The 14,227-nt window shown below is 44.3% G+C and overlaps 1 protein-coding gene across 2 annotated transcripts in view; it reads left to right on the top strand.

Moving 5' to 3' along the window:
- Nucleotides 1-7,883: 7,883 nt before the first annotated feature.
- VAV3 (vav guanine nucleotide exchange factor 3) overlaps nucleotides 7,884-14,227 on the top strand; it is a 172,739-nt gene continuing 166,395 nt past the window's right edge. For both annotated transcript variants that reach the window (XM_056355518.1, XM_056355517.1), the window contains exon 1: nucleotides 7,884-8,157. In XM_056355518.1, the coding sequence (XP_056211493.1) occupies nucleotides 7,954-8,157 (204 nt within the window). In that variant the 5' untranslated portion in view covers nucleotides 7,884-7,953. The remainder of the gene's footprint in view (nucleotides 8,158-14,227) is intronic.

Below are 14,227 nucleotides of genomic sequence, written 5' to 3'. Positions count from 1 at the left end.
CATCTTTGGCTTACAGTGATCTTAAGTTCATATTATCTCGGTAAAGCTCTTTAGGACAAGTTATGTTTATGTTATCCCTGTGTCTTCAATATCACCTGCATGCTATCGGAGAGCATTGCTTCTTTACTGTTGTGTGCCAAAGCCAGTTTTGGTTTCTTCAGTGAGCTACTGACTGGCAACTCTCACTCTCCTGTAGGTACGAGGATGGCCCACAGAGCACAATACAAGTTTATAGATAAGCCAGAGGTAGCTGTTGGACTTTATGCAGCCAGTAATGGAACTTCAGTCCTAGTGTGGTGTTGTAAGAAAAAAGGTGGGAGGGTGAAATAGTTTTACAACTGGAGTTTGCCATACAGACCACTGTGACCTCAGCTGAACATAAACCTAAGCTGTAAGTACACCTTGCTTCTAAAGCAACTTCTGTCTTCTCCATAAATGTTATTTTACTGGCTCTTTTGTCTTTTAAGGTGTAACATACCTTTAAATCAACCACGGAGTAACTTCTTTGTGTGGCTATTTGTCTTTATTCAGATATTAGGAAGCCAGCTTTCCACTGCTGCAGGCAGGGGGACAGCCAGCCAAGCTGGTACTGCTGGAGGTGGTGGTACTGCTCACCTGTGGCACTTCCTACCTTCATGGGACGGGTAAACCTCAAATGCCTTAAGCCAGCAGATGCCTACCACTATTTCTAATGCAGTGAGAGCAGCATATTTTGTTTCTGAAATTAATCTATATGGTAGATCTGAATGTAAATCTTTTTGTCTCTAAATCATCCTTTCACTCTGATAATTTAATCTCCAGAGTAGTATTTTTCAACCAGGATCAGGGAAGTTTTGATATCAGCATAGTGGGTGGGACTTGATGTCTCGAGAGAGAAGATATTTTCTCTGTCATTGTCTTGCCTGTCAATGACCTGTGGTATATATGACTTAAGACACTACTAGTCACTATTTTAACAGCGTATTTAATGTGGATACACAGCTTTATAACCCAGTCTGGCAGCCATAGATACCACTGACTTCAGCTGAAGTGGGGATCCCAGGCACTAAAATTAAAGGTTTGGGGTGAAATCTGGTTTGCTTCAGAATGAAACAAAAGTTCTTGGCACCCGGGGGAGTGGGATCTCACACTGTGTCTAAAACAGCCTGCAGAAATGGACGTGCACAACATTAGGAGGACTAATTCTGATAATTAGTGTCCTGTGTTTGTGATGGCTTATTTTTCTGAACTGGAGATGAGGGTTTATGTCTCCTGTTACTTTCAGGCCCTAATCTAAGCATCGTTGTCCCTGCCATTGCAAATTCAATCCCAATGGGCTGAATAAAGAGCCACCTAACTCTTCAGCCTCTGCTGATCCGCGATCTAGCACTGGCCCAGTCTCACTACACAAGCAGTACCCCAGGACATTCTCTCACTTATGAAAAGTTAAAAAAAAAGTAGGTAGCAGAATGTTCTGAAATATTTATATTTTTTATTCTTAAGGTGAGATGAGTATGCATAACATTAGAGATGAAGGTGCACTGCCTGCTGAAGTGTTTAGAAATATTCTGCATGCTGAGCTCTCTAAAAACAAATTCGAATGTTTTGTTGTTAAAAATCATTAATAGTTTTGACTTGTAAGTCTAAAAGGAAAGTTTTATTTACCAAACTTAGATTAGTATGTAAGGACAGTTGTAACATTGTAAGTGGAAAACTGGAACGGTGTTTCAAGATATGTGACTGCCCTGTTTATTGTAACAGTTAACATACTGTAAGACTAGAGACTGATAGTAAATTTTGTCTTTAGGTTTTGAAAAATTCATTTGCCTAATACTATTAATTTTGAAATAAATATTCTATCAGTAGTAGAGTTATTAAACATTACTCCAGACATCTATTCAAACAGTGAAAGAATATTTCATGCGTGGCACTTCTCAGTTTTTCCAAACTTCGGGTAGAGCAGAGATATTTTTTTTTATTATTTTAATGTGAAGTTTTTTTCCCCCTGGATTTCCATATGGTCAGACCCCATCCAGTGCATAATGTTTTCTGCAAGTGTCGTACTGTCAGCGATTGATCCTTTCTTCCAACAATGCAGGAAAAACTTCTTGGATTCTTGGTTCTGGGTCCCGAACCGACTATGAAAATGTAAAAACATATTTTCCTCATTTTAGGGCTTACTTGTGCCAATTTCTAGCTTTTTGTGTCTTGGTTATATGCACTTGAATGCCTTGACTTTCATAAATATCACTTTCTTGTCAGCTGGGACCACAATTTTTTTTTTTTGTCAACATCTTCTTTCCTTCTGTCTTGACTGAAGAGGGGAGTTTTTGCTATCTTGTAACCCTGTCATCTGGTCTGGTTTTGTGTTAAAAATTGTCATCAGACTGTTAAGAACAACCTATGGAAGATAAGAAATGGAGATGAATTGGGGGGAAAGGGGTATGAAACAGGTATTTTGCCTAAAGGTGTCAAAAAAGTCAAAGGGAAAATGAACAGGACCTTCTAAAGCATGAGGAAGGGTTTGATTTAACTCAGTGTTTTAGGTCGCTTGGTTTCTTTAGAAACCAGCCTTTTTGATATTTTCATTAAAATACATAAAGAAGTACATGACAACTTGCTTTTCTTTTTTCTGACCTTAAATGCTATCTTAAATGGCATGGCTGCCTGCTGGCAGGAGGTGGGAGGCTGGCGGAGTCCTGCATCCCCTTGTATGAATGGGGTTTAGAAAGCTGAAACCTGGGCTTCTGCAAAGCAAATATTCTATTTTAGGAGTTCCACATAGGATTCTGGACTTGGTAAAATGGGACAAGTTTCTGTTGACTTCAATGAAAAGGAGATTTCTGGCAGGGGAGATAAGCCAATGCCTTCAAGTCTGAAGGTGATGATTAGGTAGGTAGTTGTTAGAGCTAGGCAGTCTATTTGACTGCTTTAATGTCTTAATTTTGACATTGACTGGTCTAGATCAACCTTCCCTTTCAGTGTTGCTTGTCAAACATTCAAATGCGTTTTATGCATTCGGGCAGTTTTATACTAAAAACAGTGTCTTTGTGTTCTTTTGGTGTGTAAGCATTCAGAATTCTTCCCATTTTATAATTATGTATACGCTTATATATCATGTTGTCTCTCTGCATCTTTCAGGTCTCTATTAAAAAGTAAATTAAATACGAAGTCCTTGTTCCACTCAGTTCCATACATCTCCCAGCTTACATCTTTTTATAATTTTTCTTTTGTTTTCCGTGCTTCATTTAGATTTCAGGTGACTTGTCTATGACTTCTTCTGTGCAGGCTTGAAATAGTTTTGTGAAGTAAAATACCATGCTTTGCTAAAATTCAGATAGGATTGTTATTTTAGATCGTCTGTTTTTTAAAAGTCTATCTGATTTGTAGTATAGGACTTTTCACAATAACACTAACAAGTAACTAGTACACGATCGATTAGAAGTAGCACTACTTTTGCACTTTCTGCCACAGAGTTCACGGAGTAAATCTGGAACTGGAGCCTGTAGCTATAGGATACAGCCAGATACATCTGGGAGATCTTGATCCATGTTGATACTCATATTCAGTGGCAGACAGAACTTACTGAAGAATTCTGGTCAGTGATCTTACCCTCGTTTACTGCAAGATAAGCAGGCTACTTCAGAAATGCTGGACCCCAGTCATGTCCCTATTATTTCCATCCAGCCAAAAAACCCAGAGCAGCCTGAGGGAGGCTTCTGGCCACGAGCCATGGTAGCCCAACGCATTTCCAAACAGAAGGAAGATACAAATGGCTGAGATGCAAGACTGGGTGTTCCTGCTCACTTGCAGACCACGTGTAACTGAATTTTCTTACTGGTATAATTAAGTGGGTCTAATTGAGACACGCTGAGCATGATCTCAGGTCTGGCTTAGCCGAGACGCAGGCTTTTAGTGCCCGCAAATGAGGACAGTTCTTCACCTGGGCTTGCATCGCTTTGTCCCTGTAGCATTCAAAAATGCACTCAAGTGCAATCATCAGAACGCAGGAAAACTTTAAGCACCAGGACGGATGAACCCATTGGTGAATAAGGGAATAAGTAAGAAGAGGCAGTGAGAAGTGATGCTTTTTGGGAAGAGTTATACCATTTTGTTATTGTTTTGCACCTTGCACAAAGGAGGTCTGTGCCTAGAGCTCATGGGTGCTATTATAGCTGCAGGAGTAACTGAAAAAGAGGGAATGTGTGTACATTTGTGGGTTTATTAGTTTTAAAAACCATTTATTTATTTATTTTCCCTAACCTGAGCAATGTAAGTAATTTAAACACAGCAAGTGTGGTGACAGTAGGGAATAATTATTTCAGAAAGCTTGCAAATGTGCCCTTATAAAACAAATTTAGGTGGGGTTTTTTTTTTTGAAGTAAAGCAACAAGAGAAGAGTTGGAAAGTCGCCACCTTCATAGGATGCAGCACAGGGTGAGACTAACGAAAACAAATTTATGATTATGTCTCCAGTAAGGAGACAGTTGTCTCCTGAAAGGAGAGAAAAACCATGCAGAAGCTATTTTTGGGTAACTTTTTGTGAACAACTCTCCTTCAGACTTGCTGCTCTTTTAATAGAAATTTATTTATTTTTATTTATGTTGATGCTTTGCAGTAGTTTGAAGGTGCGAATGCATGTCCAAAATGCTACTGGTTTCTTTATAAAAAATGTGAAGATAAAAGTGCTTTGGTGAACGGATTAATGATGTGTTAAGAAAAAAAGGATGTGGTGTACACTGAACCTTTTGAGCAATCTAAACTGAGATAGATCTAGCTTCCAGGTCCATAGATGTCAGTCTGTCTGAGTGAAACTGGAGGAGATGGACTGAGGTGACTCTTAAACCGCTTCCTTTTCAACCCAGAGGATCCTCCAATGAGACAGATCTAAAGCAATTTTTGGAGTATGAGAAGAACAGAATGGAAAGAGCTCAAACTTCCAGTAAGACTTCATCAGCTGGTTCTTTTTAAGTACTTGATATTTGAGCTATAGGGTTTTCTGATTTTTGCATCTATTAGCACAAAAAAATTAGTCCATGTAAAAGTAGCTCTTGAACACAAACAAATTCAGGGTGAAGGGAAAAACTGAACCTGTTCCAATAAATGGCTGTGGACAGTGTAGGAAGCTGAAGAAGGCTGTGAAGAGTGCTGCAGGAGAGGAGGAAAGCAAATGTGCATATTCCTGAACCTCAGTAGCTGCCAGCCTCCTGCTCTAGCAAGGCTGTGCTGACTGTCAATTTTGTTTATGAATCTATTTGCCCCTTCCCTTCTTTCAATCATGTAACTACTTGTAGAGACCTAGTTTTCTAGAATTTATGTGAATATATGGATTCTTCTCCGTTTGGAGAAATGTCACTCAGATGATTGATTACAACAGATACAGGAGAGAAACAAACCCACGTATTTTGAATGAAATTTAGCTCTTATATTGCAGTGTAACAGCCTATGATTTATAAACAATTTAAAACCGTAATGTAGGTTTTCCAGATATTTGGAATTCCAGCCACAATGCTTAAAGCATACATATTTGAATGTGAAGTTTGGATTAAGGAGCTCTGGATTGCTCCCATTAAACCATGTAAAAAGATTAGATCCATTTGACCAACTACTGAAGTGCCTTTTCTTTTTTTTTTTTTCTTCTTCTGTTTATGGATGAGAACGATGCTCATTCTTCTGTATCGCTGCAAAGGCGTCCCAACAGTTTATATTGCTTTCAGGTGCTGTAGCACAGATCCTGGCTGGAGGCAGCTGGAGCAGGGATGTGGATACTGTAGTGCAGATTTTTTCTGTTACTTTTTTTCCTGCCTTAGCGTCAGTGTTATGGTTGTCAGTCTGAGAGTGGATAGCTTGTGGGAGTGACTGAATTGTTACTCATTACTTCGTGTTTAACTTGTCACAGATAAAAATATATTTTTATGAGACAGTCTTTTATTGTGTTCTTGATCAAACTGCTCTGACATTCATTTTGATGGATGATGATATCCAAATGATCACAGTGCAGGCTGTTAATTTCAGTCCCGTTTGATTTAATTTAAGAATTCTCTCTAAATCTGCCTGGTTGTGGGCAGTCGAATACTTTGATAGCATGTTCCCATTGTAAACTTCCCTCTCCTCCAGCTGCTCAGGCATAAAACAATTGAAGTGTTGTCTTGAGTAGGACAACTTGGGTACTTGAGAGGTATCTGATAGTGCTGACTAAGTGTTTGGGCTGAGGTGGTTAAATTGAGAATTCCCAGCTCTACTGAGACGTGGGAGCTGTGCAGGTAGGCCTGGAGCAGCAGGGACCTGCTGGGAGCAGGGCAGGAAGGGCTGCTGGGGCAGCTCAACCTGAAGCCGTGCTCTCCTGTGTAAGTTGTTTTGAAGCTCAGCTGCCCTGCCACCAATCCTTGGAAATAGGGATCCCTCTTTTCATTAACGCAAAACCACTCACTGCTAATTGGAGTTTGTATTCTCTTAGAATGCATTTCTTCTGTCAGGCTGGGCCTGTGCAGAACAGCTTTGCGAGCTGCCCCTGCGCTCGGTCAGGGCTGGCAGCCTCTTCAGTCGGTGAGCCCAGTGAGCCCAGCTAACACAAGCAGAGGGCTGAACAGCGAACTGAGTGCTTGCAGCTTCGTGCGCCTTTAGTAGATCCAAACGCTGTTCCCAGATGACCTTGAGCAACATTCATGCCTTCTAATGAGGTAGTAAGTCACATCTGTCCCATCCCATCCCATCCCATCCCATCCCCTGCTGGGTGGTGGCACAGGTGGTACATGTGATGGAGCTGGATCCTACTTACTTTGAGGGCCACGTTTTCCTCCTTGGGTGAATGCGATGCAAAGCAGTGAGCTGTTTTGTGGCATGTTCTGCAGCCCTGCACTCATGATTTGAAGTTAATACTGCTGTCTGCTCAGGAAAATACCTGGGATGGCAGACATATCACCTGTTTAAAAAAAAATGAAAAAGGGAAGCACCATTTTAAGCTTACTGAAACATGCAAATCACTTGCTAGGCCCCAGTTTCTGCAATAAATTCCCAGAACTCCTGTATTAATTCTTTCAGAAATTATAAAAAGCATTTGTGGGATTATTCTGAGCTCAGAAAGCAGTAAATGTCAGGCTTTTAACAGAGGAGATGTGAAAACCGGGAACAGTTGTAGACTATCTTGAATAATTATGTTAAGTGTTTTGCTGTTAGGCAGCTTTCTCACCCTGGACTGTGGATCACCCCCCTTTACACATTAATAGTACTTCCAGTGTTCTCTGTTTTTTTTTAAAAAAAGTATTTTAATGAGGAGAAAACCAGTTTTTATATCACTTTAAGTGACTTTTTAAAAATTTATTCCTGAGAAAGGAAGTTTTCAGCACTGTATCAGCAATCCAAAGGAAATGCTAGCTTTTGAGGTGTGGAGGGCATTGTGAACTTGGGTGTTTGTAGGGTTTATTTTTGGAGTTTGTCACCTTTAGAAATGTCAAATGACTTGCATATTTTTTATTTGAAGTTGCCTGAATGCATATTGGAAGCTATCACGTTATTATTTTTTTTTTCTTCAACGTTATTTAAAGCGCAGACAAAATTCAAGACTTAATGCAGAATGCTTCAGGGGAGAGCGGAGGGGACAGCGACCTGTGCCGTGGGGCGTTCTCTGTCACTTCCAGCAGGAGCTGGGGCACCTGCGCGGAGCCCGCGGCCGGGACCACCGAGCACTCGCCCCCAGCGAACGGATCGAAGAGCGAAAATAAAGGGCCCGGCCCGGCCCCGCCCCGGCCGCGCTGCGGGAGCCACCGGGCAGAGCCGCTCCGCGGGCGGGACGGGCCCGGCGCGGCCGCCTCCGCAGGCGCTGAGCGAGGCGGGGGCGGCCGGGACCCGCCGGTGCCGCCTCCCGGGGCGGGGCGGGCGCGGACACGGGGCGGGGCGGGCCGGGCCGGCCGCGGCGGCGGCGGGAGGGCGCAGCTGGGGCCGCCGCGGCCGCAGCATCGCGGCGCGGTGGCGGGGATGGAGCCCTGGAAGCAGTGCGGGCAGTGGCTGATCAGCTGCAAGGTGCTGCCGCCCAACCACCGGGTGACCTGGGACACGGCCCAGGTCTTCGACCTGGCGCAGACGCTACGCGACGGCGTCCTGCTCTGCCAGCTCCTCAACAACCTGCGCAGCCACTCCATCAACCTCAAGGAGATCAACCTGCGCCCGCAGATGTCCCAGGTGCGGCCCCTCTGCCCGCCCGGCGCGGGGTCTCCGCGCGCTTTGTCTGCGGGGTGCGGGCGGCGCGGAGCCCCCGCGCCCGGCGCGGTCCCCGCCGCAGGTCCCCGCTGCCGCCGCGCGGGCGGGCCCGCTCCCGCTGGGCCGTGGGCTGAGCTGGGGCTGCCGCCGGTCTGAGCCCCGCCGGGCTCCTTCCCTTCGCCCTGCGGCCGCCCGGGCTCGGCGCGTCCCGGGCGGTGGGAGGGGGCGCGACCGGAGCTCCGGGCTCTCGGCTCCCAAACCCCCGTGAGGGCTCGGAGCCCGCAGCGGGGGGCGGCTGGGGGGAGCTTGGCCGAGCCCCCGCCGGGAGCCGCTCGGGCCCCTCACGTCGGGGCGGCCGCGCTGAGGAGAAGGTCCCGGCAGCGGCAGCAGCTCCAGGGCCAGCAGCGCGGCGTTTCTCTGTGCGTTACAATCTGGTACGAGGAGTTTGGGATGGAGACTGACCTCTGGCTTCTAGTTTCTCTGGTTACACCTGGGTACGCGAGGGGGGGGGGACGACCGGGAGGGCGAGGGCATCGGGAGCTGGGGAGCGCGGCGGGAGCGGAGCGGAGCCTGCCCCGACCGGCAAAGGGGCGGCCCAGGGGGCTGCAGGGCGAGCGGGGCCCCGGCAGCACTGGCCAGCTGGCCTCCGCATCCCTGCGCGACCCGCGGGGCCGAGCGCTCAAGAGTGACCAGCGATGGAAAACCGCGCTCCTGAGAGCTGGTTGCCTGTGCTGTGCTAGCTCCTTTTGTTTGGACCCTTTTGTATTTACCTTTTTAAATTGCTGTTGTGGTTAACTGATAATGAAGCTTAATTCCAAACCAATCTCCTTTTAAATGCGTTTTTTTTTTAGTTGGGACGGATGTTTTGTCCCTGTGCCCTGCACAGCTGGTGTCAGATACTGAGATGAGATGAATAAGTCAAGTGAGAAGGGGCTGTATAGTCACACACACACATACGTGCATGGCTGCCTGTGGCTGCGCCGCGCACACCTACGGCTTCCCCGGGCAGATGGCGGGGGGGACGCTGAACTTGTGAGCCTTTCGTGTGTTTTGCAGCGTTGAGAAACTGAAACATTGTAACGCCTCAGCCCCGGGATCCTGCTTTGGCTTCGCAGGAATAAAAATCGCCGTTCACTCTCAGGACACCGGCGAAAAGCGGCAGTAGACAATTAGGCTTTTGGGAAGAACGTTCTTTGTCCATATTTACCTGCAAAGCCGGTTATTTCCTTTCTTTACAATTTCTTTTTTTTATATATATATATATATAAAGCTATGTTTTACTACCACGGGGACGTTTTCTGTAAACCCGCCGTGCAAAAAAGGGAAAAAAAGTGTCAGGTGTATTTCAGCTATCAGACCAAAAACTCGCAGACCCTTGTACTAGCCGTGGATGGTCTACAGGCTGTCCCCTGGGACCCGAGAGCTCCAGTGCCTGCTTGCATTGCACATGCGGAGGCAGTCCTGTATCTGAGCGATGGAGAGATGCAGAGGGTGGGCTCCTCCGAATGGAGGACATCTGGATAAGTTCTCTCTCTGCACCATTCGGACGCAGTGAGTTTCAGGACTTGCTAAACTGTGCCGGAGCCCTGGTTTATATTTTCATTATAGTTAGACTGATTGCTTCCAAACTGACCTTTTTTTTTCAGTTGAGCTTGCAGTACTAAAAATACTTTGCATATGAACTGTTGGAAATGGTTTCTTGCCCTGCTTAGAATGGATATAAAGTATGAAAACAGATTCTTATTTTTTTTTTTAATGAACTAGAAAGCTGTCCTCATGATATCACACAGTATTTTCTGAATAGCTAACTCATTGAATCAACTTCAGTTGGAGATTATTGTTGCTTGTCTGGACCAGTATTACTTAATTTTATTTTTGATGAATTAAAACCGTGGTGGTCTCCTTCTGTCTACTGAAAAGTATCAAAACACTCTGCTGTCGTCTTTCGTAGAGCAGGTTTGGGAATAGATTAATATTTATTTCTCACAGTGCGTTTGAACAATGATTATAACTGTAGATCTTGGATTACTTATAATGCGTATTTTGAACTCGAGCTTAATAAATGTCTGGTGTAGCTACTGGAATTGTTTCACAGCTATGACAATTGCCTCCTCCTCTATGCCTGAGGAACCTGCTGCAGACTGTTCTGTCCACTGGTGCATTTCTGCCCTACACTGATTTCACCCTTGAAATAGAGGAAACTGTTGCTGGATCAAAACCTATAATGAATAACTCTCCACAGCATTAAGTTTACTGGGAATGTTACCTTTGTTTTCTGTGAGATCAAGTTGGCCATCCTAATGAGTTTCTGTGGGGTTTAATGAAAAGCCTCTTGGGGGAGATACTTTCTGCTGGAGAGGATCACTCAGTGAAAATTTCAGATATTGTTATTAAAAATGCAGCAGGTTGAAATTCTGCAAGTTGCTTGTAGTTTGTTGCTAAGGCTGCAGAAAGCACTTAGCAATAATGCTGAAGTCTCAGAAGCCTGAAGATTATTATTTGGTGAAATCTACTTGGAGATGAACTCTAAATTGTGAGTTTTGTCAGAATAATACTTGTCAGTAAACTAATAAGTTTGCTGCATGATAGGATCTCGGGGTCTCATAGAAACACTAGTTAACTCTCCTGTTCCTTGCGGGCTAGTGACCTGCAGACATCAGAGGCATGGGGTGCCAGAGCAGAGTGGGCCTTAGGATGGAAGTCATCTTGGCCACCAACTGCTTAGTCTGCCTCAGTATGCTGCTGTGTCTGCGCTGGTTAGCTGAACCATTTGAACCTCATGTGGCCCTTATCTGTCATCTTCTAGAATAGAGCTGCAGCTCCTGTACTCCCTGATCTGATGTTGTGTTCTGCTGCAAAATCTTAGAATGGCTCAGGGGATTCTTACTGCACAGGTTTTTGAGCAATAAAACCAGAATGAAAAGGGTGGCTGAAGGTTTCATGAGTGGGCCTTGTGGAAGGCAGACTGTGTGATTTTAGCTTTGTCTTGTACTGCCGTTGACATTTGTCAGGCCTTTATGAACCAAGTTTTCGTGTCTTGGGGGTTAGTTATAAGTGTGGCAGTGCCAAAGAACAGGAAAGTGAGAGATGGTGCTTCAGGCAGACCTGGGAGTAGATGTCAGGCCTCTGACACAAAAGAGTAGTGTTTCGTTACGTATTTATTTTTTTCAGAATGAATGTGGCACATCAGATGTCAGTGATGCTCATCAGCTTTGCTCAGTAGACTTTGGTAACCCCTTATAAACTACATCAGAAATGTAGAGGGATTGTGACTGATGCTGCTGCTTCAGATGCTGCTGCTTCAGATGCTGCTTTTTGGCGGAGCCTTGTTCAGTCAAACAGAAGCACTGTTGCTTTGCTTTGTAAGCACCCGGCTGCTGCTGGCCCTTGGGGGCAGGAATAGAAACTGAGACTGGTGGTGCTCAGCATTGCAACACAGACACGTGCTTGGCCAAATGGCAGTGGGTATGTTGTTTTTTATGGCTAGCACGGGAACTGCGTGCCTTTGTCCCACCGCCGGCCACGCACCTTGTGTCACAGCTGTTCTTGTGTGTGGGCTGTTTTATGTATTTGAAATCTGTGGATTCAGCTCCCCTACCTTTTTGGAGATAACAATGCCTGTGTAAAAGAAGTGCCTTTGTGGTTTTAGATTACAAAACATTGGGTTTAGGAGCTATTTGAATGCTGGCTGTTTTCATCTGCATTACTGTGTGTTTATGAAAAATTTATATTTGGTTAGTGGAAGTTGTCCTTTGAAGAACAGAAGCCGATTCAGTCAGTTATGCTTTCCAGAAAGTAAGCCTCAGATGTGAAAGTATAAACCTTGCGTATGTAAAGGATGAGGAGTGTTGTTGCTTTGCCCCGATGAAGCTTAGACCTCCAGGCTGCCAGCTGAATGCTGCCTGGCTCCTGTCTGAGAAGCTGGCATGTCTCAGTGCTGGGTGCCCTGTGAAAAATTGCACATGGGCTTTGTATGAGGTTGGAAACACTTGGATTCAGGGACATTTATGTCCAGGTTCCCGCCGCCCCGCCCCGGTGACTGAACAGAACAGGAGAGTGTTGCCTCTACTAATTGCTCTCTTGTCAAGGCCCAAAACCGCTTTGCTGTTTGACCTCCTGTAAGCTGGTATCATTGGTTGTTATTTTCAACCAGCGCATGTGCCACCAGAAAAGGAAATTTGGAAATTGGATGAAATAATGTCATTTGGCCTTTAACTATAGGGGAGACTGCCTGTTTCAGGCTCGAGTGTTGGTGTTTTGAAAGTAGTCTTATTTGCAGGCACCATGTGAAGAAGCACTAAACCTTGCAGCTAGTGGGAATGGAGCTGAAGAGGGAATGTACTAAAGGAATTGCAGAGATGTAACTGGTATGCTAGTGATTTGTAGGGTTTCCCCTGCGCCTGAAGTGTAACATCCGTGCTTGGTGACAGTGAGATGGAGGATGGAGAGTGGTAGCTCAGCATCTGCATCTTTCATGGGAGCTGTTCACTGTAGCAATTCACTTCTGTCAGATGCCTCCTCTTGGCTAGTTTAGGCTGGTGAAAATAATACAAATAAAGTGATCCATAACAGAGATTACCGATCCTAATATTTAATCATAAACATACAAGAATTTAAGTAATTTATCACCAGAAGTATAAAGCCTAAACCAATGGATTACAATGGATTTGCAGAAGATGTCATCTGTTTAATGCTTATCTTTAGTACTTTGCAAACTGGTTTTGAAATGGTTTTTGCAAGGCATTTGGTTAACTTGTGAGAGATTGCTAAACAGGAAGACTGCACTTAATTCAGTGCTGGCATGGGAGTTTACTAAAGGGGATGCTGACATAGATTAAATATTAAAAATAACTGTTTCCTATTATTCTAATAAAAATAAACAAAATATCCCTCACTTTGTATTAAAAGTTCAAATGTTTTCTAATTTTAGGGAGTTACTTTTTTTGGAGTAGCCATGTAGTCTAAAGGAAGTTCATTATCTTTGTCATCCACATTATATTTTTGAGTGGCAACTGAGCTTTTGAGTGCGAGTTTATTTTTCTTGGTTACAGTGGTATCAGGTAGCCTCAGGATGTGGGTGTGCTGAAAGGCATACCTCTCCGTTTCCTCTTATCCTGCCCTTGGCTTGGAGCTTCCCCATCAAAGGGAGCCATGATCTTCTGCTCCTAACTCGGTGAGCGTGCATCCCACCATCCTACCTAGCAAGCTTCCTGCAGGTGGGTACGTTTCCCTGTGCTTTCCCTCATGTGTGCCTCCCCACAGTCATGGCACTTGCACCCCGCTCCCCCTCCCCCCTTTCCAAATTTTAGCTTAGCTCTCATGTGCCAAACGTCAGGGTATCAAACTTCATATGCCATGTGGCTCTGCAAAGGAGGAAATGGGAATTGCCTCTTGACTCGGCATCTTATCTAAAAGAGGAGTGGGATGTGAGTGGATGTGCTGAGCTCTGTGCATAATGATGTCATTTAGGCCTTGGATCTTAGGAGGGACCAGGTGAGCTAAATGAGAAAATGAAAGAGATTCAGATTGGTGTTTGTGGCCCTTCCAGGAGTCATGGGATATCAGTAACCTGTTTTCCTTGGACAGAGAGATCTTTGAGAGAACTGGTGTGCAAAATAACTCTTACTCTGTGTTTGCTTGTTATGTTAGGTGCTAGGTTATTAAGTTAAGAAAGTACCAGAAAGATACTTTTAGATTAATACATTTTTTTCTGAAACTGCAAAACTTTTTGGGCTTGAACAAGAGTTTGGGAACTGGTTCAGTTTTTATCAGTGTGTAGAAAGAAGAGATGTGTTCAAAAAAACCCCATCTTTTTGAATTTTTAAAACCTGAGTGTATATATTCCATATAATTATTTGTAAAATAATTTTTGAACTTTTCAGTTTTTTTCAATCTCTTTGCTTACTTGCTGGTACTTAGTCCACTAAATGTCTTTACCACATTTAACTTCATTTCTGTTATTCATCTAAATGAAAACTGTGTTGGCTATAAGATATATATATTATCCATAAAAGATACATTTATCTATATATATGTTATGTGCACATGTGCA

The sequence above is a fragment of the Falco biarmicus genome, chromosome 11, assembly GCF_023638135.1.
Source record: "Falco biarmicus isolate bFalBia1 chromosome 11, bFalBia1.pri, whole genome shotgun sequence".
In the NCBI taxonomy this organism is placed as follows: domain Eukaryota; kingdom Metazoa; phylum Chordata; class Aves; order Falconiformes; family Falconidae; genus Falco; species Falco biarmicus.
The sequence above is the reverse complement of the archived record's forward strand: the minus strand, read 5'-3'. Positions and strand labels throughout refer to the sequence as shown.